Genomic DNA, 27664 nt, shown 5'->3' on the forward strand with positions numbered 1-27664 from the left:
CAGAAGGAAAAATCCTAAAGAAAAGATTTTTAGTGAAAAGATGTCTGTGACACTCTGTTCCTTCCTGTGGTGAGAAAAAATTTCTACAAAGGATGAGGAAGAGGCTGAAGTACTTAATGCTTCCTCTGGACCTGACTGTGCTGGTCAAGAGCAACTGAACATCAACTGGTGTGTGCCCAGATGGCCAAGAAGGCCAATGGTACCTGGCCTGTATCAAAGATAGCACAGATGAAGTTATTTCCTACCCCCTTAATGGTGTAGTTATGAGCTGAGTTTGCACAACTTTGTTGCAAATTTGATACTTTCATGCACTTGGGTCTGGTTTCTTCCAGCAGCAAACTCACTTGGACAGAAGAGGTCAATTGGTCGAGTTGTCTTGAGCATGTTTTGGAAGCAATCTGTCTTTGACACTATCTTATGTCAAATGGTGTACCCCTCTTTGATGTGCAGAGGGGCCACAACAACATCTAAGACCCTTCCATTATGAGCTAAATGCTAGAACATTCCATCTCAGGCCATACTATCTCACCCGTCCATTAAGAGCTCATGGCCAGAACATGCCTAGAAGAGCACATTCTCCCACCACAGCCCACAGTTCACACTAGGCAAGGGTGGCAGTGGCTGCAGCCGAGTCAGGGGTCTGCACCCCTCACAGAAACAGGGAGCAAAATTGTTGGAGGCCCTGGCACCAGCTTGGTGGTTGACACCATGACATGGTGTGTTGGGGGCTGGGGGCCTCATGCATGCAGTCACCCTTTGTCCTGCTGGGGTCTGGAGCAAGCCCTGGGCAGCCTTGGGGAGAAGGAGGTGAGGACGTGGGAGCTGGAAGCACCATGGGTTGAGTTGGAGCAAGAGTGGTCCTGGACCCAAGAGCAGCACTGCTGCTCCACTGCAACCCTGCAGCTGATTCAAGCCTGGCTGATTGAATTGAATGGTCAGTATGAGAAGCTAAACTAAAGCAGTCAGCAGCTGTTTCAGGAATTGGAATGGCCAGAAAGATCCAGCTCTGTCATTTCCAAGCTGCAGCAGGCTAACCTGGAAGCAGGCAAGGAATCTATCCTCCTGGAAGCTGTCAGAAAGCAACTGGCAGAGCTTTGAGCATTTGTGATCCTCTTGATGGTCCCAATGAGTGGCCTGAACTAGATCTTCCTCTCATTTCTGGGCAGTATGTTTACATCTTTGGAGACAGGGATGAAGATGGTTGGTATGTGGGAGAACTGCATGATGGCACAAGAGGATTTTTCCCGTCCAGTCTTGTTGAAGAAGCTGGAGTGATGGACATCCTGATGGTACCACATCTGATGGAGACCAGCTGATGGTGTCTCCAGGGGCTAATGCTTAGAGGATGTGGAGAATGTCCACTCTTCTTTTATCTTCCTGTTAAGTGTTTTCTTAATGATCTGTGTCACCTCCCTGTCTGTGTATATGTGAATAGAAAGGACAAGATGCATTCTGGGCAGGGGTACCAGAGAGCAGATGGTGGCAGTATTCACAGAATCCATACACGTGTGTGCTTGTGACTGTAGAGTGTCACATATGTACCTACACTAGTGACCTCCTCTCTGCCAGCCCAGGACAAGGCACCAGGCTGGCTTCCAGCAGCTAGGCAGATCTGTACTGTACTGAGCTACAGCAGCACAGCAGGAGAGGTCTATTCTGGAGTGGCTGGAAGTTGTGGCTAGTCTTGACATCCCTCAACGCTCTGCGTCTCTGGGTTGCATGGGGGAAATTGAATCCTGCTCCATCCCCAGGGCTTCCAGCTGGGGATGAGATGACTGCACTGCTTCAGCTGAGTCCCTGCCCTGCACAGGATTCAACCAACACCTCCCTGTCACTGCCTGTGTGCCCTTGTTTTGTTATGGGTCAAGGATACCAGAGACCAGAGGGAAATATTTACACCTTTTGCAGACATCCATCTCTGGTAGGACAAACCTGCTTTCAGAATCAGTCTCTCTCCTCTCTTTAGATGATTAGTGATTATTTTAGTCAGCTAAAAGATGATTTATTGAGGGTGACTCTGCTGCCCTTTTTTCCCAGGTCTGTCAGACCTGGAGCCCCGGGACATCTCCAGGGAGGCTAAAAGGGGCAGAGAATGTGGCACATTGAGCTGGCAGGGTGTGAGTCTAGGTGTGTACCCAGAGGTACCCAGGGCTGTCCTTCTGAGTAGGGTCTGTGTGCCAGGGCAGGAACTCTGCTGCCTGCCAGGGTCAGCGCTCAGCCAGCCCAGGGAGCTTCCCAGAGCACTCTGGGGAGAAGCTGGGGGTGGAAGGAACCGTGCTGGGAAGGGCAGAGTCCTGTTTCAGTTGAGAGGGTGCTTCATGGGCCAGGGCTGTTCACAGCTCCACATCATCCTCAGGATATTTCTGATGGCAGTTTTGAAGAAGAATATCAAAGCAGGGGTTGAATGAAAGGGAAGGAGCCTGTGCATTGTGTTTTCTCCTCTTGGTTCCTGAGTCGGCAGACTGCATTTTGGAAAAGGCACCAAGACCTCAATTCTCATTAGGACTTGGCTGCCCTGCTCCTCAGGCCCTGCACACACCTCTGTCCCTGGGCAGTGTCCTGCTGCCAGGAGATCTTTGCAGGGCAGTGCTGAGGATGCAGCAGGTGGGAAGGGGTCTGTGAACACTGATAGGGAGGAGTTGTAGGAATCAGAAACAGCTCCTGGCAGAGACATCTCCAGGCAGGGGGGAGAGGAAAGTGCCCCCCAAAATGCCTTGGGAGAGGTGATTCAGGCTCCTCTCTGCCATCCCCTGCAGTGCAGATGCCTTAGTCAGAGCAAGGTTACCTGGCAGGAGAGACACCATGATCAGGAAGGGAGTATTCTCAGGGCAAGCCTCACCTCCTACACTAATTTTTCTTCACCTGAAGGATTGAAAGGCATTGAGTGCTGGTGCAGTGTAGCAGCGCAGGGTTTAGATGTAGCAGCATGGTTGCTGCTACCTATACTTATTTCCCAATGAGCATCTCCTGTGGAAAAGCCACTTGGGGAAGAATTCAGGCAAAACCGTCAAGTCCACACACACCACACTCAGCACGGCTGGCTCAGTGAAGAGAGGCAGAGGGGCCTTTTGTACAGTCAGTTCCAGCAAGGTTTATTTCAACACGCCGAAGGGAAGCCAGAGACAAAAGTCAGGACTGTGTGCTCTGCACAAGATTAAGTGGGGGAGGGCATGGGGGTGGCACAAAGGGCAGGGCAAAGGGCTTTGGCTTTCAGGGAAGATGGGGCTGGCCACCAGGGATACCACAACCAATGAGGAAACAGGGAAAGGACAAACATGGGGAATTTGGGACATATGGGGGAAGGAGCTGGGATGGATCAGTGTTAAGGAAGAGTCCATGAGGAAGTCCTTTCCATCTGCCCAGGTGGGGTAAGCTCTATGGTAAGTCTCTCCAAGGCAATGCTCTGGGGATTTCCCTGAGGGAGAAAGATTCAGAGGATTCCATAGCACAGGTTGCCCAGGGCAGTGGTGAAGTCACTATCCCTGGAGGGATTTAAAAGAAATGCCACTTGGGGATGTGGTTGGGTCTGGACAGCGCTGGGTTAACAGTTGGACTTGTGGTGTTGGTGATCTTAAAGGTACTTCCTAATTTAAACAATTCTTTGCTTCTAAGCCCCTGGTGTGTTCTCCACCCACAAAAGTCTCTACTGTTAAGGCCATTGGTACAAGGATGAGGTACCTCCTCAGCAGCCCAGCCTCTGATGAGGAGATACCCCCTTGTGCCCATATATCTTCCCTGACCTGCCCCACTGGCAGGAGCATTGGGGTATTTCTCTATGTTTCCCTTCTTTGTCACCATCTCATATGGGGTCTCCTGGTGTTGTAAAAAGTGAGGCTGCAATGAGGTGAACCACCCTTCATGGAACCCAGAAGGTCCTTTGTAAGACTCCTTTCTCCAGGCTGAGCCCCTCAAGATTCCTCAGCTGCTTCTCATCAGACTTGTGCTCCAGACCCTTCCCCAGCTCTGGAATGCCCCAGCCCCTCAATGTCCCTCTTGTCATGAGGGGCCCAAAACTAACTCCAGGATTTGAGGTGAGGCCTCAGCAGTGCCCAGCACAGGGGGACAGTCACTGTCTGAGTCCTGTTGGCCATGATATCCAGTCCCTAAATGCTTACCCACAAACTCTTACCTTGGAAGGATGGTCTTCCTCCATCTCTGGGCACAGCTTGATCCATTCTAGTTCCTCTTCCATGTAAAGAGCAGCTCCAGCCCCTCTCCTTGCTGACCCGTCTTTCTTAGTGTGTAGCCATCCATGCCAGCATTCCAGTCATTCCAGCTATCCCACCACATCTCTGTAATGGCAATCGGACCATGGCCCTATGACCACACACAGCTCCCCAGTCCTTCCCATTTGTTCTCCATGCTGTGTGCTTGGCCTGCAGACAGTTCAGGGGTAATGGAGCAGGTAACCTTGCCAGGAGGGGTCCAAGAGGATACACAACAGCCATACACACCCCTGAGGTGGCTGGTCTTCTGCTCTCATCTTGAGAGGCCACAAAGGAACATTTGCCACTGCTCTGGGGGTCCTGGCTTATTCCTTGATGTGATGGTGGAAGTGCCCCCGAGTCCTTCAATTTAAAGCCTAGCTGTCCAAGGTGTCTGGCCTGCTGTCAGGTTCCCTGACCTCTTCTAGACATGTGGATCCCATCCTTCCCTAACAGGTTGTAGTCATTGAAGAAAGTCCTCTTATCATAAAAGTCAAACCCCCATGATGGCACCAGCCACAAAGCCAGAAACTGATTTGCATTGCACATCTATTCCTCCCCTTTCCTCTTATGGGTGAAATGAAGGAAAAGATTACTTGGGCACCAATATTTTTCACTTGGACCCCCAAGGCTTTGTAATCTTTCTTGATTTTGCCCAGTTTCTGGCTTGTGTGTCATTTGTGCCAGATGGAAGAGCAGCAGTGGAGAGCAGTCTGTGCTCTTGAGAGGTTGTGGCACACTCTCAACCATGTCTCAGGCCTCAGCTGACAGAAGGTAGGTTACCTCACATGGCTGTCTGCTGAAGGCCTCACGATCCCTTAACAGAGTCACCCACTGTGAGCACTCATCATTTCTTTTACAGTGTCCCCTCTGTGCTTCTGGTACAGTTTCTCCTTGCAGACCTTGCTCGTGGGTGTCTAGAGCTGCTAAAATGCTCCTTCTGCGTCTGGTGTGGTGCTGGAGGGCAGAGACTGAAGCACTGCCCTGCTTCTGTGGGTCACCAGCTCTGAGGTGCCTCGTTCTCAGTGCCTGCCAGAGGAACATGGTTCTGAAATCACCTGTGCACATCCATCTCAGGTCCTCTAATACTGCACGGCCTTTTAACTGTTTCCTGTTTGTGACATAACAGATCATCAAACCCCGTGCACACCTTATGAAGGTATTTACCTTTTCTCCAGGAGAAAGGTCTGGGCACTTGTTGCAACTCTCCACCTGTACTGAAGTCTCCTTCCTTACCACTTGTATCTGGGTGAAGCCTTCCCTTGGGAAGGTCCATGCCTGCTGGACACCAGTTGATTGGAGTATCTGGTGTGAAATCATGTCTGAGAAAGAGCACACTGCTCTCCTCCCTTTGCAGGGGGAGCTTCCCCTACAGCAAAATAATCTGGAGTAACCCATCTCACAGTTGTTGGAATGTTGGGGGACACAAGACAGATGATGGACTTTGGACCTGGTTAACATAAGAGATTTGATACCAGGATGCCTTGGCAAAAGCAAATGGAACTTTGAAAATTAGACCTGGATTGCAAGAAGATTCAATCAACCGGGTTTACTGGAAAAAGAAAATCCCATTAAACTCTGCAAGCAAGAGATGTTGTTATATGCATAAGTTTGTGTATGTGATTTTAACCTAATCATTGTAGTACACATTACTAGTCTCTCTGAAATAATATATAAGTGTTTGTATCCCACAATAAAATTGGATTCTCATCACTGAGTCAGTCTCCCTGTCTCTCTCCAGTCGCCAACACACAGTATGGAATATCACCAGGTCACAGGTGAACTCATCCCCAGGGTTTGTGCTGCTGGCAGGTGTGGGGACAAGCACAGCCATGGATCTCTGTGATGTATGATGGCGAGAGACACAAGCTAGGTGCAAGTGGATTTACTTCATTTGCGAAGCTCACCAGATTTATATCCTTAGCACAAAAGCTATTTTTAACTGCAAGCTTAAAACTAATCACAGTTCCACAATAAATCTGTCCTCTTGACATCTATTATTCTTTCCAGAGTCATGAGTCAGTAGAGCAGAAAAACTGTTTTGTTTCAGATTCTTCTTGTTCTGAAGTGGTTTCTTGTTCAGCTGGCGTAGTTTGTTCAAACACATGATATTGCTGCCACTGTTTTTTCTGTAACCCTTTCCTTACCCCAACAGACCTGCCCCACTGACCTGAATTTATTGGCTCCAGCAGGATGCAGTAAGCCATTTTCTCCTAAGTGCCTGCAAATCCCACAGGCTGAAAGGAGCAGGAGACATTGCTCAGAGACAATGATGCTGATACACATACAAACAAATGACACCAAAGTAATTTCATTGTGTACATTTCAAAAAAATCCTTGTTCCTGGAACATCTTTTCAGTAGAAGTTGTGTTCAACAGAACAAGGAGAGTTGACAACACGAGTTGCAACTGGAGAAATTCTGACCAAAGAGAAAGGGTTGGTTCAGACCCTTGAGAGAAAGGTAGCATTGGACAGAGGTCCAGAGATATAACAAGAACTCTGCCCTGGGAAACCCTACACAACTCAGCTAAACAAGGTCCAAAGACACCAAAGGCAGCCCTCAGGTTAGCCCAACCCTGAGCAGCTGGTTGCCACAGAAACTCCACAGGTTCCTTCTAACCTCAATCCCTCTGTGAGTATGAACTACCAAGTTCTCCTAGAAAAGCCTTATCTCATTCCCTCACATTCATCATAGTCATATTTTGAGGGGTCCCAGGACCCAGATAGAACCAAAAGAGGATTTTTTTCTCTCAGAAAATACCAGTGTAAATGTGAAGATAGAAATACCCTCACCAACACTGAAAAATTCCACCCATCCCTCTTTATAATCCAGACAGATCCAGATCTGTTTGGGGGTACTGATTTCAGGAAGGAGAGTGTGATCAGGAGAGGTGAGAGCTAGGAGGTACCCTGCCAGCAGCCCCCCTGCCCAGCTGCCTTTCTCTGGCTTAAATTCAAGCCAGAGAATATAATTCTTCTTTTTCACATATTCTATAGAGTCCCCCCATGGCCCATCCTCCTGCCTCCATCACCTTCACCTCCCAATAGTGTCTCCCTGAAGGTGAAGCCATCACAGCCCAGCACACAGCATGGGTTAAATCTCTCAGGGATGTCCTGTTGTGTGTCACCTCATTTCACACTTTTGCCATCATCAGACAGGACAAGGTGCCAGTGGGCTGTGTCTGGATCCAGAACTATGTTCACTGCAGGTGAGATGGAACCAACACATCAGGGCAGAGCTCATCCCAGGGGAGCCCTTGGCGGGGGCTGCCTAAGAAGAAGCAGAGTGGGAGAGGGAGATGGCACACTGTGGCAGGGGAATATGCATGTCCTGGGTTGCAAGATGTGGGTGGAGGTGTGTATTCTATTACCATCTGTTAGAGGTGGACAATTATCTTCTGTTAATTGGGCAGTTTATCTCTTCCACAACCAATCCTCCCTCCAGGGAGATATCTGCTGTTCATGGGCCATTGAGTCTCACTGATAAAATTACATTATCTCATTGTGAGATGCTCCACCCAGGCGGAGGAGCCAAGCATTCCTACCTGGATATAATCTGAGATTTGGAAGACCCTAGTCAGCCTTTTCCACTGGATTCCCAGAGGAAGACCAGGCCCATCTACACCCCCACTGGATCTTCAGAGGAAAACTCCACCCTTCTACAGGATCACTGCTTCAACAGAGCCACACCTGTCACTGCAGAAGGACTGCAGCCACCACACTTTCTGTGGATCTGCAATGATTGTCCTTAAAATTACAAAATTGATTCATTCAAAGTAATTGCATTATATGTATCCAAACCATTTCCATCCCAAATGTCCCCAGAAATGCAACCCATGAATACTTCCATTTGAAGATTTCTCCAGTTTCTGGAAAATGGAAAGTAAAACTTACCTATTTTTTTCTGATGCTTTCCCATGAAGAAAATAAAGAAATGCAAATAATTTAAAAATCATCCCTTCCACCCAGCACTGATTAACCTCCAGCAGGTTACAGTCACCCACATGGCAGAAGGGCTGCAGGGACTGATGTGCCTCAAAGCATGTGCTGCTGCAGTGCATTTGGTATATGCTTAGTCCAGTTCACCATTGCATCTCTGCTCTGATATATTTCCAGCCCCAAATCAATCATTGTTGTGTTGCATTAAGTAGTTTATTTATTATAAACTAGTTATTATTTTGCACTGGGTGATTGGAATTGTGCACTGAGTTGTTTTTATATTGCACTGAGTGGTTTGTTTGTATGACATGGCTTGTCCCTTCTCCCCTCTCCTCCAAAGCCCCGTGGTGCTGGTCTTAGCCCAGGTTACTTCCTCCCCTCGCCCCCCCATCAGTTGTGTCCCATTGGCTGTAGCCCCTCTCCTCTGCCCCCCTTCCCCTGGGTTTAAAATCTCCCACCATGAGCCATTCCTGCTCTTTCTTCTCCTGGACAGCTCCATCCCAGGCTCTCTTTCTTTTCCTGGACGCCATTACCTCTCTCCCAGACTCTCTCTTTCCCTGGAGGTGTTCCAGAATAAAGCTGTGGGACATTCGTCCTGAGAAGAAGAGCGTCTCTCGTCTTTTGCTTTTGTCCTTGTTGGTGAAGCTGGGGTCCAGATGTTATAGATGGATAATGAGATGATTGGCTCACACAATTAAAAGATAACTACTGTGTGAATATTAAGAAAAGCTTTAGTGATGTACAGTTATGTTATTGTAGTTTAGATGTCCTCTGTTCTCCCCATAGTTCCCTTTCCCCCTGTATTGTGACCATCAGACAGGCTGGGTTGTCTAGGACAGGTACAGAGAAGGTGTGCACGTGTGTCCCTTGCATGGGACAGCTGGGAATGGAAAAGCTTGGTGCTTAGGGGGTGAGGCATGGCAACACCTGACCTTCAATCCAGTTACAAGAAAGCAGTTTCCAATGGTAAATGGCAAAGAAGAGCTGACTGACAGACTTTGGAGGGGCCAGGGCTGGCTGATGCAACCCCCAGGGGTATAAAAGACTGAGCATCCATCTTGAAGATGAACTGGCCACATGGTGTGCACGAGGGGCAGTTCCCAGCGCTGCAGCTTTTTCCTTATGTAGTCCTTTGCTGTATTTTTGTTATTTTAATAAACCTTTTTAAATTTTCAAAGTGAGAAGTTGTGTCTCACACAGAACTCGCCAAACCAGACCCCCACGAGGCTCTCAATCCAACAAATCATCCAGTGAAAAAGGAGCTTTCCTGTGACACAAGGGAAAATAAAAAATGCATTCAATATCTTTAGGTGCTAAATTGAGACACAAGGATTTCTTTCTCATACTAAACCTGTAGGACAGGATTTTACAGTGGGGGAGACTAAGGGCATAGGTTGGTTTTCCCTTTTTCATTTAGTTCCAGTGTTTATTTCAGCCAGGGGTCTGTAGAAACTCTGCCACACTGAAGGCTGTTCCTTTTCCCCCCGGCCTGTACTTCCCGATGGATTTAGGAGCACAGCTGCACAAACCCTATCAAAATCGCAGCTGTTTGCACGCAGAAATGGAAATGGAATGGAGATGGCCCTGTGCTGAAATGGAAATGGAATGGAGATGCCCATGTGCTGAACACGCCCTGGGGGCCTCTGCTGAGCTCAGCTCCCTGGGCACAGTGGGGGCAATGCCCTGGGCTCGGCTCAGGGGGGGCGATGCCCTGGGCTTGGCTCAGCTGATACTGGTACTAAAGGGCTGAGCCCTGTTCCAGGCTGAGAGGGACATGCTGCAGCGACAGGAGAGTTCCTGGGTCACACCTCTGCTCAGGATGATGCTGCTCTCCCCTGCAGAGTCCACTGTCATCCAGGGTAGTGTCTTCCCAGTGGGATGGAAGCTGTCACCCACAGAATCTGGCTGTGGGTACCAGCTGGCTGAGCTGCAGGACACCTGCATCCCCCCAGCCTCGTAGTGCTCCACTGTGATGTACAGGGCAGAGACACTGGCTGAGGGAACAGAGAGACCCCAGGTGAGCCTGTGGGATGCTGGATATTGGGGTATGTGGTGATTTGGCTGTTTCACTTCCTGACAATGACAAACTTTGACACAAGCAAATCAAAGAGTTTTTTCAGACAAATGTCACCTGGAGTCAGGACATTTCTTGCAATCTCGTTTGCATAACATAGAGATCTGCTCTGGAGGCCAGTTCTGCATGAAAATAATCCACAGGCCTGGATATTAAAACATAAATGCACAAACTACAACATTCTTTATTACCCAATGCCTAACTTTTTCTTACACCTTCTTATATGAAGAAAACAATAGCAAGAACACTTCTGAAGGAGGAAGCATATCTCCTTATAGCCACTTGGTGGGTAATTTCACCTCTCTGAGACAACCTTGGTATTTTCAAAAAGGGACTTAAGAAAACCCTATTTCCAAAGCAGCCCCCTCAAACTGCTTCTGGGCAGGAGATAGGGAAAAAGCACTGGCTGCAAGCAAGTACATTAGAGGTACCAAGGACACGAACTACAGACCTGTCACCTTGAGCTCTACCACAGCCTCGACATAATCTAAGCCATGTTAAACAAAACAGGTGTAATTCCCTCTGTCAGAGAGTTGGACATGGAAAATTTTCAAGTGTGTGCTGCCCTGGGCAGGGCCATCCTTCAGCAGCTCAGTGCACCCTCAGTATTGAAGCATCTGCTTCCCATTCTGGTCCTGTCCCCTCCCCGTGGCGATGCACAAAGGGTGAGAGCTGCTCCCAAAACCAGGTCACCTCTGTGTGCTGTGCGTGCTGCTCTGGGGAGAAGCTGCGGGCAGCATGATGTTCCTGCCCTTGGCCAGGTGATGGGGTTGGGGTGCCCCCTCACCTTGAGCAGAGGTGGGAGAAGCACCCAGAGGAAGAAGAGAGAGCTGTGAGTTTGCTGTGGCACCTGAGCTCGGGCACAGCAGATGCTGCTCAGCACTGTTCGTGTGCTGGTGTTGGGGTGGTTTATGATGATACTTTATGCCCTCATCATCTGCTTTATGCCCAGAAACGTCTGCAGGATCTTTAACATGAACCAGGGAGCAGGGCCAGAGCCTGGGAGCTCAGGCATGGGCTCTGCTCAATCTCTGTCTCTCTAGCACAGGGATTGTTACTTCATTGCTTTTGCTGGATTCATTTTCGCCAATTTAGGCAAGAAGCTTCTGGGTGTGTTTTACTGTTTTTGGTTTTGGGGTTTGTTTGTGTTTATTTTTGTTTTTTTCTTCCCCTGGCCTGGAGGCTTTTCACCAGCAAATCCTTTTGGAGGCTTTTTGTTTTTTTTTTTTCCTTGAACTGTTTTGGTTCGTTTTTTTCTTTGGCCCAAGGAGCCCACAGTGGCAGCCCTGGCCAGTCCAAACCCCAGAAAAACCAGCAAAAGAAGGGACATTAAAGTCCACCAACTTCATCTGCCGTGAGGAGAAGTCCCACGCCAGAAATCCAACAGGTTCCCAGGCCACTTCACAAACTCTTTTCTCACCTCTTCCCAGAGACAAATAAGGGCAGCCAGCATCTTTACCTCTCAGCAAGGTGGGGATAGGGTGAAAGGTTCAATTTTTTTTTCCCTGTGCTTTGTGGGTATCTTGCTTTGTTAATAAATAGTTTTACATTTTTTTTACATTTTTTACATTTTCATCCCCTGATATCTATTTCTCTCATTGGCAGTAGAACAAGGAGTTATTGAAGCCCTTTCCCTCTAGAGGAAATGCTCATTCCACGGTGTTTCCTCCTGAAATTTGTCTCCAAAACTGAGATACCAGGTCATCGTGCTGGCAGCATCCCCAAGCCAGGCACAAGAGGTACTGAGGGGATCTGGGAGAGGGACTGTCCTGGATTGCAATGCAAGATGTATTCTATTTGCCATCTGTTAGAGCTGTGGCAGTTATTTTCTGTTCATTGGGCAGTTTATCTCTTCCACAACCAATCCTCCCTTCGGGGGGACATCTGCTGATAATGGGCCATTGAATGTCTCTGCATGGCTGATAAGAACTACAGCATCCCATTGGGAGATGTGAGCCCAGAGGGAGGAGCCAAGCATTCCTACCTGGATATAATCTGGAGATCCTGGAACACCAGCCAAGCATTCCTGCCTGGATATAATCTGGAGATTCTGGGACACCAGCCAAGCATTCCTACCTGGATATAATCTGGAGATTCTGGAACACCAGCACAGCTTCTGCACTGGATTCCCAGAGGAACAGCAGCTGCCTCTTCCACTGGATTTTCAGAGGAAGACTCCACCCTTCTCCAGGATCCCTGCTCCAGCAGAACCAGCCCTGACACTGCAGGAGGGCTGAGCCACAATTCCAATGGCCCTGCTGCCAACAGCCTGACCCACAGGGTGTCAGGTTGTGTTCTGACTCTGTCAGTGTTATTTTGTATTACTGCATTTTTTATTTTATACTTATATTTTCTTCCCTAATACTGAACAGTTATTCTGCTCCCATATCTTTGCCTGAAAGCCCCTTAATTTCAAGTTTATAACAATTCAGAGGGAGGGGGTTTACAGTTTCCATTTCAGGGGAGGCTCCTGCCTTTCTTAGCTGACACCTGTCTTTCCAAACTGAGACAGGGACCCTGCCCTGTAGCATGGGCAGTGGGCTGGGGCCTGGCCACCACTCCTCCCTCTGCTTCCCTGTCCTGCACTACCAGGAGAGTTCTTCAAAGCCCTGGTTCTCAAGGGCCCAAGTCGTGCCCATGCAGCTCAGGGCAGGCAGAGAGCAGGACAAGGAATGATGGAAGTGGCTGGAAGGATTCTGGGAGGTTGACTGGAAGCAAGTGACAACTTGGTTACAAATAAAATTCAAATATCCTTATCTCTTCTCATCCTTTACAAACATCTATGAAAAAAGTAGAAATGTCTCAGGTACTCTTTGCATCTTTGAAAATATAAAAGAAAAAGGCTCATAATAAACTGGCCATTGAGCTCACTGAGAAAGTGGTTCTGGTTGAAGGGAAACAAAAGCAAATCAACATTTTTTACAAGATCACTTTTGAGTTAAGTGCTCTGCTGCATCCTTTGCCAGGGCTGCCTTGAAGAAGATGCTTCAGGTCAGCAACATAAAAGAGCCCAAGCTAAATTTGTTGTTGCTGGCTTTTTTCCTTTATTGATCTGGTTTTCCAAAGGGTCCAACACACTCTGGACACTGTGCAATAAACAGAAACATTCAGGAAACAAGAAAACCAGGGAGAGAAGAGACATGGCAGCAAATTATAATCAATTCTTCAGCATCATCTAATCCTCACCCAGGTTCAGTGAGATTATTCCAACGCCTGTGCTGCCAGACACACCCTGCTGCAGGAACTCTCCAGGGCTGCATGTGGCAGCCTCCTCCCACAGTTCTGGCAGCAGTTTGCACATCCCTGGCAGCAGCACAGAGGCAGTGGCAAGGACGGAGGTGATGGAGCCGGGATTCTCACCCAGAGGCAGTACCAGGGGAGCAGCAAAGCCCAGCAGTAGCTTAAAAATTGCTTGAAAGCAATGCCCAGCTGAAAGGCGAGGACATCAAGGATGGGGAAATCTGCTGCCCTGAGAGAGGCAAAGGCAGTGCCAGTGGAGCTCAGCCCAGCAAGGTGCAGCACCAGCCCATCCCAGCCAGGCATGGGGTACCTGTTGGGGCAAAGGTACTGATCAGAGACCTGGCCAAAAGGGCTGACAAGGAAAGGAGGGAAGCAAAAAATGAAGGGTACAGAGACACAGACCAGGACAACTGTCATGGTTTGAAAGGCACGTGTCTGCCAAGGAAGGTGGGAACCTCCCTTGGAATGGCCAAATTATTATAATTTGGATTATTATTCCAATGTTATTATATTGGAATCAAGGGACTTTCAGGCAAAGAAATGGGAAAAAGAATAACAGTTCTTTACCAGTATGTATGTGTATATGTATATGTATATGTGTGTGTGTGTCTGTGTGTGTGTGTATAAAAAAGGCAAACAAACAACCACAGCAGCAGCAGCAACAACAGAACCACAAATCCAGTCCCAGCTCAAAGTAGACCCAGCCCCATTCCCAAGCACAGACCCAGCCCCAGCCCCAGCCCCAAGCACAGACCCAGTCCCAGTCCCAAGCACAGCCCCAGCCCCAGCCCCAGCCCAGCCCCAGCCCCGAGCACAGCCCCAGTCCCAAGCACAGACCCAGCCCCAAGCACAGACACAGACCCAGTCCCAGCCCCAAGCACAGCCCCAGCCCCAAGCACAGACCCAGTCCCAGCCCCAAGCACAGACACAGACCCAGCCCCAGCCCCGAGCACAGCCCCAGCCCCAGCCCCAGCCCCAGCCCCAGCCCCAGCCCCGAGCACAGCCCCAGCCCCAGCCCCAGTCCCGGCCTCTCTCGGCACTTTCCCCTTTGGTGCAGTTCCGGGCACAGCCGGCAGGGGCGCCGGCGGCTCCCGGCCGGGCGGGGCAGGTGCGATGATTCCCCCGCGGCTGCAGGGGGCGCTGTGGCGCCAGCCCGGCCGCCTCTCCACACGGCAGTGGCGGGCGGGCTGGATGGCGGCAAGGGGCTGCAGCAGGAGCCTCGGAGCGGTGGCTGGAACCGCAGGGACGAGCAGACTCCGGAGTAGCAAACGAAATGTAACAGAAACTCCGCAGCTGTAGCAGGGGCCGAGGGGTGTCCCGGCAGGCAGGGCTGCTGAGTTACAGGGCAGTGAAAAACCCGGAGCAGTGGCAGAGAAGCGGCGGGGCTGGGCAGGGGCCGCTCGGCTCCCGAGCACCGCCGGGAGAGGCTCTCTCGGAGCGGGAGGGGACTCGGGGATCCCGGGGTTTCCCCTGAGGCACCCGAGTAGATGGGGAAGGTCCTTTCGAGTGAGGTAGGGGTTAATAAGGTCCCAGTGACACGGCCACTCTCATGAGCAGAGTTTCGCACTCGGTAGGAGAAGGCAGGAGGAGACTCATCCCGCAGAGGTGCTGAATTATCCTCGCAGTGAGCGCAGCCTCTGAGTCTCCCCTCTGATGTCCAGAGCGACAGAGAGCTCGGCCCCTCCTGCCAGCCCACATCTCCCGGCATCTCTGCCCTTGCCAGGAGAATGCCCCTCAGCTGCCATAGTGCAGCCAGCTCCACTCCTCCCCCTTCTCCTTGGCCATATCTTGTCTCTTCAGTATCGGTTGCTATTGGCTCTTAGCAACAAATGGGAGAAAATTGCCTGAGAGAAAGAAACAAAAGGAAAAGTCCTAACCCCCAACAACAACAAATGATAGCAAAGAAAGTGTAATAATCGAACCTCGTAATTTAACGATGGGATCACAATTCCAGGGAAACCCATGAGAGGAATAGCGGATTTGTCTTTACAAACAAGCTGTGGGTCTGCTGGTAAATAAAACTAGCACTGAGAGATAAAAGAAACAATGGGAAGGATTGCACTGATTGATGAATGGAAAAAGATATTTGCTTATACAAATAAACTTTAGGTTTGCTGATAAACGAAATTAGACACTGAAAGATGAAAGAAACAATGGGGAAGAAAAACCCCTAAATTCTGTAAGAATTAAAAATTAAAAGGGAGGATTATACATTAGAGGGAAATCTTTGGGAAATCTTTGGTATCAGGTGTATTGGGGAGTCTGTACCTCTCAAGTACCTCAACCAATGAGGAAAGAAAGAGAGAAGGGAAATGTGGCTGGGAAATTAGGATAAAAAGGAGGCTGCATCCTCCAAAAATTCAAGAGATCCCAGGGGAATGGCCCATGGCCTCTCCCTTTATTCTAATAAAGCCAGAAAGGACTCCTCTGTCTCCTTTTTGGCCATAAACCTCTGGTGTTTGTGAATTAGTTTTCCTAGCACCCAGCCTGCATAGGTATGCAAAGCTGGGGATCAAAGCTGCGTGTCCCAGACAACTCCACGTGCCAAGGGAAGGATGTGAGCACTAAAGCCGTGTGGAGTGAAAGGATGTGGGGAGGACAAGGTGTCAGACATGCCAAAAGAGTGCAAGAGGAACTGGTCATGGGTAAAGTGCAACCAGTCAGTGAGCTTGGCTGCCTGCCAGGCCGGGGTTCAGGCAGGCAGAGGGTTCAGGTGGTGTCTGCAAAGCCACCTGGCAGCAGCTGCCCTTGCATCCTGCTTTATTTGTGCTCAGCTGGGGCCTTCCAGAGTGATGTGACACAGCAGAGTTGTGCCTTGTGTTCCCTGTGCCTGGGAATAACACCATCACCCCTCAACACAGGAAGAGCTGCCTGGAGAACAGACAGGTGGGAGCAAAGCCCAGCACATGCTGTTCCCCAGTTGGGCAGTTGAGGTGGCGCATGCCCTGCACACATCTCCACCATGAACCCATGCAGCAGGACAGAACTGGGCAAACAGCCAGGGCAGGAGCCAGACCTCCCCTTCCTTTTCCCAGAATGAGCCTGGACACCCAGAGCAGGGCCACTGCTCTGCGGGTGGTGTCCCCAGGTGCCATCCCCAGGGGCTGGAGGTGCCTGTGGGGCCATGGCCCAAGAGGGCTCTGAGCATCCTGCACAGGGAGATACAGACTCCTCCAGCACTCGGGGGCTCTTATCAGCCACCTGCAGCTGGGCTCAGGGAGGGGAGATGCAGCAGACCCTGTCATGTAAACAGGACTGGGCACTGCAGGAACAGGAGGAATTGCCAAATCAAGTGTTGGATGAGGTCCCACATGGGCTGGCAGCTTCAGGGCATGGGAGGTCATTGCCGAGAGGATGGGAGGGGGAAGCTTGGTGGGGTGGTACCCAGACAGACTCCCAGGTCTGCTCTCCAGGCCATCCAGCCCCTCTGGACTGTGCCCTGCTCACTCAAACAGGCTGGAAGTGCTGGGCAAGCTCAGTCCAGCCATGAGCAGATGAGAGGATCAGAGGAGTGGGAAGCAGACTGAAGACCTTTCAACCCATCTCAAAGCTGCTTTCCTGGAGTCAGCCTGCAGGCTCAGCAGGTAACTACTGGCTGTGTAAAAATGCTGAATACTGTGACCTTTCCATTACTCCTTCTCTGCTTTATCATCTTCAGGCAGTCCTCGAGTCTTGTAATTCCCACTTTCAGCAGTGAATCCTGTCTCCCTCCCTGTTGATTGACTGTGGATATGCTGGCATCCAAGATGGAGACAGTAGAAAGTGAGACCCTGATTGTTGAGGTGGAGGAGATGAGTGGAAGAGGTGAGTTTCCAGAAGGGAACAGGAGGGGGAACTGTCCTCTATTGAGGACAAATGCATCCTGCTTCTGCTGTGGGACAACTATTGAAGGTCAAATCCCTGGGGTTTGTCCCCAGACTAGGATTTTCATGGGTTGGGGACTTGGTGGCTGCAACACTCCCAGCTGAACTCTTGGTGCTCACCTGTAGACCCAGCTCCAGCACCAAAGGCTCCTGAGCTGACATCCTTGGCCCCCTCCACTGTTCATAGAAAGAGATGTGAATCTGGGGCCATGGGTTATGGGTCTTGGGGTAACCTCTGCTGTGGTCGGCACTGGTTTGTGCCCTGACCTGCCTGTTCTCCTCTCACAGCACCAGAGACACCCAGGCTCAGGTCCAGGTGGCTGCACTGCAGGTGTGCACCCACCCACTCAGGTGCTGCCTCCTCCTCCAGGAAACTGAGGTCCCCTTGTCCAGGATGTGTGCAGGCCCCTGGGGTAGGGACAGGGATGGGGCAGCAGGGAGCCAGGACAGTCCAGCTAGGGGTGGTTTTCCCACTGCAGGGAAAAGGAACTCACCCTGTCCCTTCTCTTGCTGGGGTGGATGCAGCCCCAGGGCTGCCTGTTTTCTGAGCAGCTTCTCCTCCTCTGTCCCCTAGCTGACGTGACTCTGGATCCAGACACCGCCAACCCCTTCCTCATTCTGGCCAGTGACCAGCGAGGGGTGGGACGGGGGCACGAGTGGACCTTGCTGCCCAACAACCCCGAGCGGTTTGACACGGAACCCTGTGTGCTGGGCAGCCAGGCCTTTGCTGCAGGGAGACACTGCTGGGAGGTGGAGGTGGCCGAGGCAGGGGACTGGTGGGCAGTGGGAGTGGCCCAGGAGTCTGTCAGGAGGAAGGGGGTCCTCAATTTTATGCCCCAGGAGGGGATCTGGGCCGTGGGCCAGTGGTTTGGACAGTACCATGCTTTCAGTGAGCCTGACTGGACCCCACTGCACCTTACCTGCCTCCCCAGGGCCATCCAGGTCTGCCTGGACTTCACAGACAAGCAGGTGACTTTTGCTGATGCTGAGAGTGAAGCCCCAATCTTTGCTTTCTGCCTGGCCTCGTGTGCTGGGGAGAGGCTGCGCCCGTGGCTCTGGGTGGGGATGGACTCGTGGCTCAAGCTGTGCCCCTGACAGGGAGGGAACATGAGGGGCAGGGGAGAGGCTGGAAAGGCAAACTCCATCACCTTGGGTCTTGGTGCCAGGGAACTGGGAGGGCCCTGCATCCTGCTGGCTCCTCCTCATGTGGATCCTCTGGCCCCCAAGGAGAGGCCTGGCAGGTCATGGAGGTGGATGCCACAAGAGAGCCTCCTTTATCCCCCCACCCCTCAGCTGGGACTGCAGGGACAACAGGAAGCACAGAGACGGGGTGCAGGGAGGAGCTTGGTGCCTGGTGGTCCCATGGCAGAGACCTTCACTGAGTGCCAGGGCACTGCAGAGCTGCTCTGTACGAGGCCATGGAAAATACAGCAGGGTCCAGCTCCTCCAAGGGTGCTGGTGTAGTGCCTCTGGCTTTTTTCAATTAAGTTAAAAAACCCCAAACATAGCTGGATACTCATGATAACACTTATCTTCTCCACACATCCAGAGCCTGTCCTTGCCTGATGTGCACCAAACACATTTTGTGCAGCAGAGCACTGGTAGCAGTGCAGGGGCAGCAGCAGGGGCAGCCCAGGAAGGAAAGCACAATGCTGAGCTGTGTCTGAAACCCACAGGAGAGGCAGGAATCCACAAGAATGGCCACAGATCTGCCATTCTCAAGGTCCCACCTCACAGGATCCTGCTAAATCCTGTCCTTAGGAGAGGAGAAGGTGATGTAGGTGAAGAGGGACATTGCCTGGGTCCAGCCTAGATTTCATCTCTGAACACTTTTCTGGTTGGACCTTCTTTACTGCCACTTCAGTTGTCATTGTTGTGGTGGCATCTGGGCACAGACAACAATATTGGTCTCCCTGCTCTACTCCACGGGCTGCAGAGTTGCAGCACTGGGTCAAGCCCAGGTATCTGCCCCCAGAGCTCTGCCCTAAGCCTCTTCCACTGTGGTAGTATCAAGACTGGGGAAACCCAGGGTTCTCTGCTCCCAGTGAGGCACTTCCTACTCTCCATGGGCCGGAGCCTCTGAGACTGTCCTAGTTTTGCTTGGGATAGAGTTAATTTTCCTCTCAGTGGCCAGCACAGTGCTGGGTTTGGGATTTAGGATGAGAATAATATCGGGAGCAACAATCCAACCATCAGTCATGTGGTGTTTACATGGCCTTCTCTGTGTCTCATGCTCTGCCAGCGAGGAGTTGCACAAGAAGCTGGGGCAGGGCGGAACACAGCCAGGACAGCTGACCCGAACTGGCCAGGGAGATATTCCACACCATAAAACATCCTCCCTAGTGTGTAAACTGGAGGAGCTGCTGGTGAGGGGCTGCTGGCTGCTGGGAGACAAGCTGGGCACAGATCAGCGGGTGCTGAGCACCTACACTGGGCATCACTTGTTCTACTTGGGGTTTACATTTTTTTCATTACAATTATTATTATCATTAGTATTATTATATATTACTTTTATCTCAATTATTAAAGTGTTTTTACCTCAAAGTTTTTTCCCCCCATCCCCCTTGGAGAGTGCTGTGTGACTGAGTGGCTGTGTGGTGTTTAGTTGTCAGCTGGGGTTACACTGTGACAGAGGTCCACAGCAGAAGGTTGGTTATGGAGATGGCAGATTGTTAGTTCTGTATTTTTGTCCTTTGTCATGCAAAACATCCCAAAAGAGCTGTGCTGTGCATTTAGGGGCACCTACCTCAATCAAGAAGAAATTCCTTTCTGAAAGCCAGCGAAGTCCCTCAGACTGGAGAAAAGTTGGGTTTTTCAACAGATTGGTGTCTGGGAACTTCTTCACTGGAATTTTGTGGTCTGGAGGAAGTAAATATTTTGCTCTGGTTTCCTTTTTGATGTGTCTCCCAAAAATTAAATTTTAAAAAATCATCTCTCTGGGAGCTGAATTACGTAATTGCAGCATTTGTGTGAGAAATACACAATTTCATGTAGAATTGCACCACAAAGACTCAGGGGAGCTTAAATTCAGCTCTCATGTGTTAAGAGATGTTGGAGCCACAATGGGTAAGAAGGGTAAGGAACACTGGGGTCCTTGAGCAAGGCTGGACCCACGTGGGTTCTGAGTGGTTCTGGGGAGACAATTGGGGCCAGGAGGTTTGTGCCACAGCCAGCGTGGGCACAGCAGCACATGGCAGCAGTGACTGCTGCCTCCTCAACCCTGCCTGGACACAGAGGCCACAGGGCACTCCTGAAGCCCTTGGTCCACAGCGGGGTGGGATCAGACCCCTGGGACCCTCCTGCTGCCAGGGAAAAAGGCTGCAGCAGTGGACAGTGGAAGCACCTCAACAAACACGCTCTTCTCAGCATTGGTCTGTCAGACATGCTCCAAACAAAGCCTGCCTGGATTTGGCACATCAGCCAAGCAACTGTGACTGAACGCCCTTCCCATGAAACTTTCCTTTTTCCTGGTGAGCCCTTTCTCTGGCACTTCTGCTCCTTTTACACTGTTCTTGTTGTTGCAGATGCCACTTTGTCTTCTCCCCACCCTGCCAGATTGCTGTGTGGCATCAGAGTTTTATTTTAAAGGTCTGGCTGAGCCAACCACGGCACTCTCTTTTTTTAAACCTTTTTTTTCTTTTAATATAAACAAACCCAGAAAACCCTTGATTTGAGAGCTTGGCCAAGCAACTCATCCAAGGTCTTGCCCAAGGCTCAAGCCTTGTCCAGGACCTCAGAAATGCATCCAACATTGGTGTTGCAGTGCTTTGAGTGGCACTTTAAATGGGCAGCTTCACAATTTCCAACCCCCTGCTGCAAGCGTGGTGTGACCAAATTTGCAGCACAGGTCCAGTGCCAGGGGCCAAGGCTGCAGGGGATGTTGGGTCTCCTCATTGCTTCACAGAACAAGGAATGATGGCTGCCCAAGTCTCTGCCCTGAGGTTCCATGCCCTGCTGGCCCTGGATGACTCTCAGAGCCAGCTGGTAGCAAGCACAGAGAGCAAGGCTCCTGCCCTGCAGCTCTTGCACACTTGGGCACAGCTCAGACACAGCTCAGACACAGCTCAGACACAGTTGGGCACAGCTGGGCACTGCCCACCATGACCTCACCAGGGCTCGCAGCCGTGTCCAGTGTCTCCCACAGCCCTGGAGTGAGAGGCTGGGCTCAGGGCCGTGGGCAGGCCTGGGTCAGGCAGCTCACAGAAGCCTCTGTGGGGTAGCATCATGCAGCATCAGGGTCGCTCCATGCAGCCCCATACACACCCCTGGCCACACCAGGGCCAAAGGACTCTTGACTTGGCCCATGCCAGGCAGGCTTCTCTACACTGACAGAGAAACTACCCAGAAATGAGAAAAGCCCTGGGTTTTGTCCAACTTGGAAACCTTCTGCTGGGGCCCTGGGGACTGGCCAGGGCAGCTGCTGCAGGCAGGAGGTAGCAGGGTGCTCTCAGGGAGGCAGCCAGGGCTCTGCAGCCCTGGCCCCCTCCAATAACAACACAACAGCCCAAAGTTTGTCTCACTTTTATTTACATCATTGCACAGCCCATTTCCCCAGAATGCGCTGGAACGTGGTGGGTCAGACACCGATTGCCCACATCCACGAGCTGAACATCTCTGGGAAGGAGGACAAGACTCAAAGAGTCACTACTGGGTCTTGTGGGGGCACATGCAACAACTCCAATTATTGGCAATGACAACAAAGCCAAGGATGCTGAGTGCAGCCACGGCCACACACGGGACCGGGCCCCCACTGCCCCAGCCAAGGGCTTCTGGCTTCCACAGCTGCATATTTGGATTGATGGTGGGTTTCTTAACTGGAACACTGGCTCCATGAAGCACTTTCCCTGGGGACATGCTATGGGAGAGAGCATCCCTCATCATCTGCCAGAACTCAGTGCCTTGTGGGGCCAAGCTCCTGGGAGGCAGCCAGGGCTTGGAAGGTTAAACCCCTCCCTCCATTTCTCTTCACTGGTGATGTCCTGGTGACAAGGGGGTTGTTGGGAAGGGGCTGAAGGAAGGGGCACCCAGGACAAGGCACAGAGCAGTGGTACAGAGCCTGCTGCCATGGAAGGGGTGTGCAGGGCGGGAGCGCCTGCGTGGGAATGGGATGGGACTGGAGAAGGGACTGTGACTGGAGAGGGCTGCAGCAGCCTCTCCACCATGAGTACCAGAAGCAGAGTAATAATCCCTGCATGAGTGCATGACTGGGAAAAGGGCAGACACCCAAGTTATGTGGAAGAAGGGAGGGGACAGTCGGGGGGTGGCCGAGAGAGGGGAGCAGAGATGTGCAGCCTGGTTGTAGCAGAGGACATTCACCCACAGTCACACCAGCCCCTGATGCTTGGAAGGGAGACCAGTTCAGAGCAGCCCTCAGGGCACAAAGAGGCTGCTGCAAGATGTGTCAGGGTATCCCCCAGCTGTACCTGGGAGAGGGGACAGAGGAGAGCAGGCAGACACCAGGGCCAAGGGCTGGAGCAATCCTGTAGGGCAAGATGGCACACTGGTCCCTGCTGCTCAGGCCACCAGAAACTTCCAGATCGGGCTGAGGGAACACACAAGGAAACACATCCTGCTTTGCAGCTAGAGAGGAGGAGGAGGAGGAGGAGGAGGAAGTGCACATGGTGCTTTGAATTCAGGAAATTACAGATGTCCATCTCACAGAGCATTGCACTGACCCACTTGCTTTCAGCAAAGGGGCAGAGGGACATAGTGCATGACCACCACCACCCACTGCAAGGACACAGGCCCCTCAGAGCCTGCCTCTTGCCTGCTCTCTACCCTCACCACCACGGAGCCAGAGCTCAGGCTCCAGCAAAGCAGCTGCACACACCTCTGGAGCACCTGGCAGGGCAGCATCACCGCCAGTGTCCTCACAGCCTGTGCCACTCAGAAGGCTCAGGAGAGCTCAGCACCAGGCACTGTCTGGCAGGGTGAGGTGGCAGAGACAAGGACCAAAGCCAAACCAGGGGGACTCTTGGCAAAGGGGGCATTCTGAGACAGAGGGCTTTGAGAACTGCATGTGCTGGAAACACAGGTAAAAGGAGGAGGAGAAGGAAGAACACTGGCCCCACTGGACAAGGGACCCAGAGCCTCTTCTCTGGGACCAGCAAACTGGGAGGTTTCACTAGAGGACACAACAGGCAGGCAGCGCTACCAGGGATGAACCCAATGCCAGCAGCTCCTCTGGAATGTGCAAATAAAGCGCAGAGACAGCCAAGAGCACCTGCGTCCTGCCAGCGCCGCAGGGCATGGCCTGTCCCCTAAGGTACGTGTGAAACTGATGCTACAGGAGGTCCAGCCTCAAGCTGGCAAAAGGACATCAGCAAACAGAGACTCCAACTCCCACCTTCTGGGGTCAGGAAAGCTCCTTTCTCAATTTTTGCAAAGCAAAAGGCAATGGTGGGTTTAGCTAGTATGGAGCCATCTCTTCCCACCCTCGGATCCTCCATCTACCTTTGCCAGACAGACCGAGGGCTGAGTGCATCCGAGTCCTGGGGATAAGCCAGATCTCAAGGAAAGCATTTTGTGAGATCATGTCTGCGCCGGAAAAGAATCTCTCATTCTGAAACTGATTTTGAAATTCTCAAAATTACAGTACTTTACAATACAAAATGTCTCCATTCAGTATTATGTCATTTTACTCCTTCTGGGATTATAATAATTATTAAAAACACTTAACTTTCTAGAAAGGACAGAACACCACAAAAGAGACCAAAGAGTAACGGGAAGGCTGCTGTAGTATATCAAAACCAATTTAGTGCAAAGGAGAAGGGGACTTTCAAGAATGGTTGATGGAAAGTGTTCCTCATATGCTCATTTGGAGAAAAGGCATTGATTTAACCTCTGAATGAGATCAGATTGCCAGCTTCTATCCTGAAGCTTTAGAACATCAACACAAAAGGACTGTAACACAATATGCATGGCCATTAAAAAATAATATTATATATAGATATATATATATAGAGAGAGAGGGAGATGTTTTCCATGTATGGTATTTCATTATAGGAAAGTGTCCCTGCAGACAGGCATTTTCTGCCATCAGGCTCTTTTGGGCCATTTCCCCCACAGATGTTGATTATGTGTCTCTTTGCCAAGGTCTAAAGCACGTGCTGAGCACAGAGTGCCTTTGGGTGGGATGATTGTTTTCCAGTCCCCCCACAGCTGCCACGGTCCCTGGGCCTGTGAGGATGCCCCGACCCTCCGCCGTGGCCGCCTGCGGGACGGCTCAGACCGTGGTCTCATCCGCGGCCTTCTTCATGAGCTTGGCGGAGAGCAGGGAGTGGGGCACGGGGTGAGGGCTCCGCGAGGCCGGGATCATCAGCCGGACCTTCTGGTTGGTCCTTCGCCACTCCGAGTACAGCTGGCAGTGGTAGCGGAACGAGACCTGGCGGGGGAGAACGCAGCGCTGTCACCAACCCCGGCCACGCTGTCACCAACCCTGCCTGCGCTGTCACCAACCCTGCCTGCGCTGTCACCAACCCCGGCCACGCTGTCACAACCCCGGCCACGCTGTCACCAACCCTGCCTGCGCTGTCACCAACCCCGGCCACGCTGTCACAACCCCGGCAGACTGTCACCAACCCTGCCTGCGCTGTCACCAACCTCGGCCAGGCTGTCACCAACCCTGCCTGCACTGTCACCAACCCTGCCTGCGCTGTCACCAACCCCGGCCACGCTGTCGCAACCCCGGCAGCGCTGTCACCAACCCTGCCTGCGCTGTCACCAACCCCGCCCATGCTGTCACCAACCCTGCCTGCACTGTCACCAACCCTGCCTGCGCTGTCACCAACCCTGCCCGCGCTGTCACCAACCCCGTCCCGGCCCCAGAGCACACGTAGGGATGGCCCAATGCCCGTACCCCTCTGCCTCTGGGACCCTTTATCCTGAGCAAGGGACACGCACTGACCCCAGCACGGTTTGGGGCACTCCATGTCCCCAGCCTGACAAGCAATCAATCCCTTCCTGGCGACACCAGGCTGAGTGGGGCACAGCCAAAGGGGCCTTCTGGGCAGCACCAGCAGAGCGGGATGGGGTTTGCTCAGCTGGGTTTGGGTCCAGGCTGGTGCAGTGTGGTGGGGATGAGCTGCAACTCGGCCCTTCATCCAGCCCCGGGCTTCAGCAGCACCTTCGGTGAGCAAAACAAAGGCCTGAACCCAACCAGCCTCCTCCTTCTCACAGACCCCAGGGGACCTTCTTCGTCCTGCACAAAAACCTTCCCTCCTTTGTCTGCAACAACAGGACAGCAGCTGGGCTCATTTTTTCCTGACAATACCGTGGCCTGGCAGACTTGTCTACCCGGAGGGAGACGGGGAGGATGCAAAGGCTGGAGGCACCCAGAGCAGCCCAGCAAGGCCCGAGATGGCCCTGCAGTTTCAGAGCAGCCCTGCGAGGGGAGCTTTGAGCTTGGCTGAAATACCGAATGCAGTCAGCCACTGATCTAAACCAGGCCTTCTTACGGAAGCATTTAGCTGGCAACTGGGATGTACCAGGAAGTGCATCTGACACAGAAAACTCAGTAAAACTGTTACTTCTGGATGGGTTTACGAGACATCTTATGAGAAATGAAGCTGTGCCACTGTGGCACTGAGGTAACTGAGCTTATTGATCTGTGCACACCCCTCCTTCCTGTTGCTGAGGGATTGTGGCAATAAGACTTTTTGCTGACAAATTCATGTCCCAGTTTTCAGAGAATGGGGAGTTAATGATGGGAACCTCAAAGAAGGCTCCTGTTCCTCACAAAGGAGCTGCAGCCTTGGCTATGGCCTCTCTCACAACCCTCACAGCCATGAACTCCCTCCCACATATTGTCCCCTTGGACTGCACAGCCCAGGGTTCAATGAGCTGAATATAAATAAAGGGGCTTCACCTAATGTCCTCCCCCGCTCAAGGAAATGTGAAACACAGCAGAATTAGAGCCACTTTAGTCAGGACTTGTTACTGCACAAACATTTTTCCATTTCCTCCAGGTTTCCAGCTCCTCCCCACCAGTCCTGAGATAGAGAAGACGGAGACTTCCTCTTAAGGGTCCAATTTTAGCTTAGCTCTCTACGGAAACAAGCTTCATGCAGGAACATGCAGCATGGAAACTTTCCTCCATGGCTCCCATGCAAGGGGTGCCTCCAGCTTTGCCCCCAGGCACTCTCGCCCCCAGAGCAGGGGCTGCTGCAGCACCAGCTCATCCTGCCCTGGTTCCCAGGTCTGTGAGGGAGATTGTAAGGAGTGTCCAGCCCCAGTGGAAGGGGTTACTCTGTGAAACTGGAAAACGAGACAACAAGGAAATGGACTGGGGAATTTCTATTGCCCACAGGACTCCCAGCTTTTTGGGGTCCCACTATTTCTCCTGCATCAAGTGCACTTTTTCCCTTCCCAAAATGATGTTTCCCTGCAAGGAGTTGGAAAAGGGCATCGGCAGGGCATGAGCACACAAAGGCCTTGCTTGGAATAGGAGAGCCAAAATCAAGATCCAAACCCAAAAGTCCACCCAGCAACACAAGACAAAAGAAGTGAATGGGAAACAGAGGGAAGTCCCTGGCCTAGCAGCCCCTAGAGAGAGCAGCCCTGGGGAGGGACCAGGCAGCCCCACTGAGCCTCCACTTGTGCCACAGACAAACCTGCATTCACTGTCCTGCTCTTCTCAGCTCCCTATCTCTCAGCAAGATACAAGCTCCTCGCCCCCTAATTCAGCACATCCAGAAAAGGCATCTGCATGAAGCTCTCTCCCAGCAGGGATCAGTTCAGCACCCAGACTGGCTCAAGTGCAGGTTCCCAGCAATGCCCAGTGCCCCCATGCAGCAGTGGGCCAGGGCACACCGGCTACCAAGCCTTGACTTGGGGCCGACCACACAACCCAGCATCAGAGAGGCCACAGGTTTCCCCAGGGCCAGAGAGTTCCTTCCACACACCTTAAAAATACTGCATAGGAGTTTGTTTAGTTGTGGCCAGAGACCCCCAAGGCCAGTCTGCACCCCAGCTGGGCACAGCCAGTCTGTTCTCAGCAGCAAAAGCACAGAGGGACATGGTGGTAAATTATTTAGGTGTCAAATGTGTTCCATATTTTACTTGTCCCCTGCACTGCCCAGGTACTAAGTTTGTGTTTTTTCTTGAACCACAGATGGGCCACTGCCTGACCCAGCCCCAGCCCCATCCCAGCTCCAGCACGTCTGTGGCTGGTTGGGTTCTGACACTTGGGGAACACAGTCTGGAAAGCAGATGACCAGGAGGTGATTTTCCATTCTCAGCTTGCACATGAAGATAACTAAATGGACATTCAAGTGGAAGAGCCCAAGGTGTTCTCACACGGGGAGGCAGAAATAGCAGGTGCCACTGATGAGTTGTGAGCCAG

The 27664-nt window shown here is 51.7% G+C and overlaps 2 protein-coding genes and 1 pseudogene across 4 annotated transcripts in view; 1 reads left to right on the plus strand and 2 right to left on the minus strand.

The window, feature by feature from the left end:
• Positions 1-1139: 1139 nt before the first annotated feature.
• On the minus strand, positions 1140-15167 carry LOC118697159 (butyrophilin subfamily 1 member A1-like; annotated as a pseudogene).
• Positions 15168-16826: 1659 nt separating this feature from the next.
• Positions 16827-20253, plus strand: LOC118696955 (thaicobrin-like). Of its 2 annotated transcripts, none has more exons than XM_036399369.2 (3): positions 16827-17043; positions 17118-17263; positions 17897-20253. In XM_036399369.2, the coding sequence occupies exons 2-3, from the start codon at positions 17191-17193 to the stop codon at positions 18415-18417; spliced, it is 594 nt and encodes a 197-aa protein (XP_036255262.1). In that variant the 5' UTR covers positions 16827-17043; positions 17118-17190; the 3' UTR covers positions 18418-20253. The 2 variants fall into 2 exon arrangements, with proteins under 2 accessions (XP_036255262.1, XP_036255263.1); XM_036399370.2 differs by having other exon boundaries at positions 17151-17263.
• A 1578-nt stretch (positions 20254-21831) lies between these two features.
• MARCHF2 (membrane associated ring-CH-type finger 2) overlaps positions 21832-27664 on the minus strand; it is a 34424-nt gene continuing 28591 nt past the window's right edge. For both annotated transcript variants that reach the window (XM_036399346.2, XM_036399347.2), the window contains exon 5: positions 21832-24706. In XM_036399346.2, coding sequence (XP_036255239.1) covers positions 24548-24706 — 159 coding nt within the window. In that variant the 3' untranslated portion in view covers positions 21832-24547. The remainder of the gene's footprint in view (positions 24707-27664) is intronic.

This window comes from Molothrus ater, chromosome 26, assembly GCF_012460135.2.
Source record: "Molothrus ater isolate BHLD 08-10-18 breed brown headed cowbird chromosome 26, BPBGC_Mater_1.1, whole genome shotgun sequence".
NCBI lineage: Eukaryota > Metazoa > Chordata > Aves > Passeriformes > Icteridae > Molothrus > Molothrus ater.

What these genes read in the sequence shown, in the direction of transcription:
- LOC118696955 (XM_036399369.2), top strand. Translation starts at nt 17,191, where the DNA reads ATGCTGGCATCCAAGATGGAGACAGTAGAAAGTGAGACCCTGATTGTT. An exon ending in GGAGGAGATGAGTGGAAGAG is followed by an intron (nt 17,264 to 17,896) that starts GTGAGTTTCCAG and finishes TCTGTCCCCTAG; the next exon opens with CTGACGTGACTCTGGATCCA.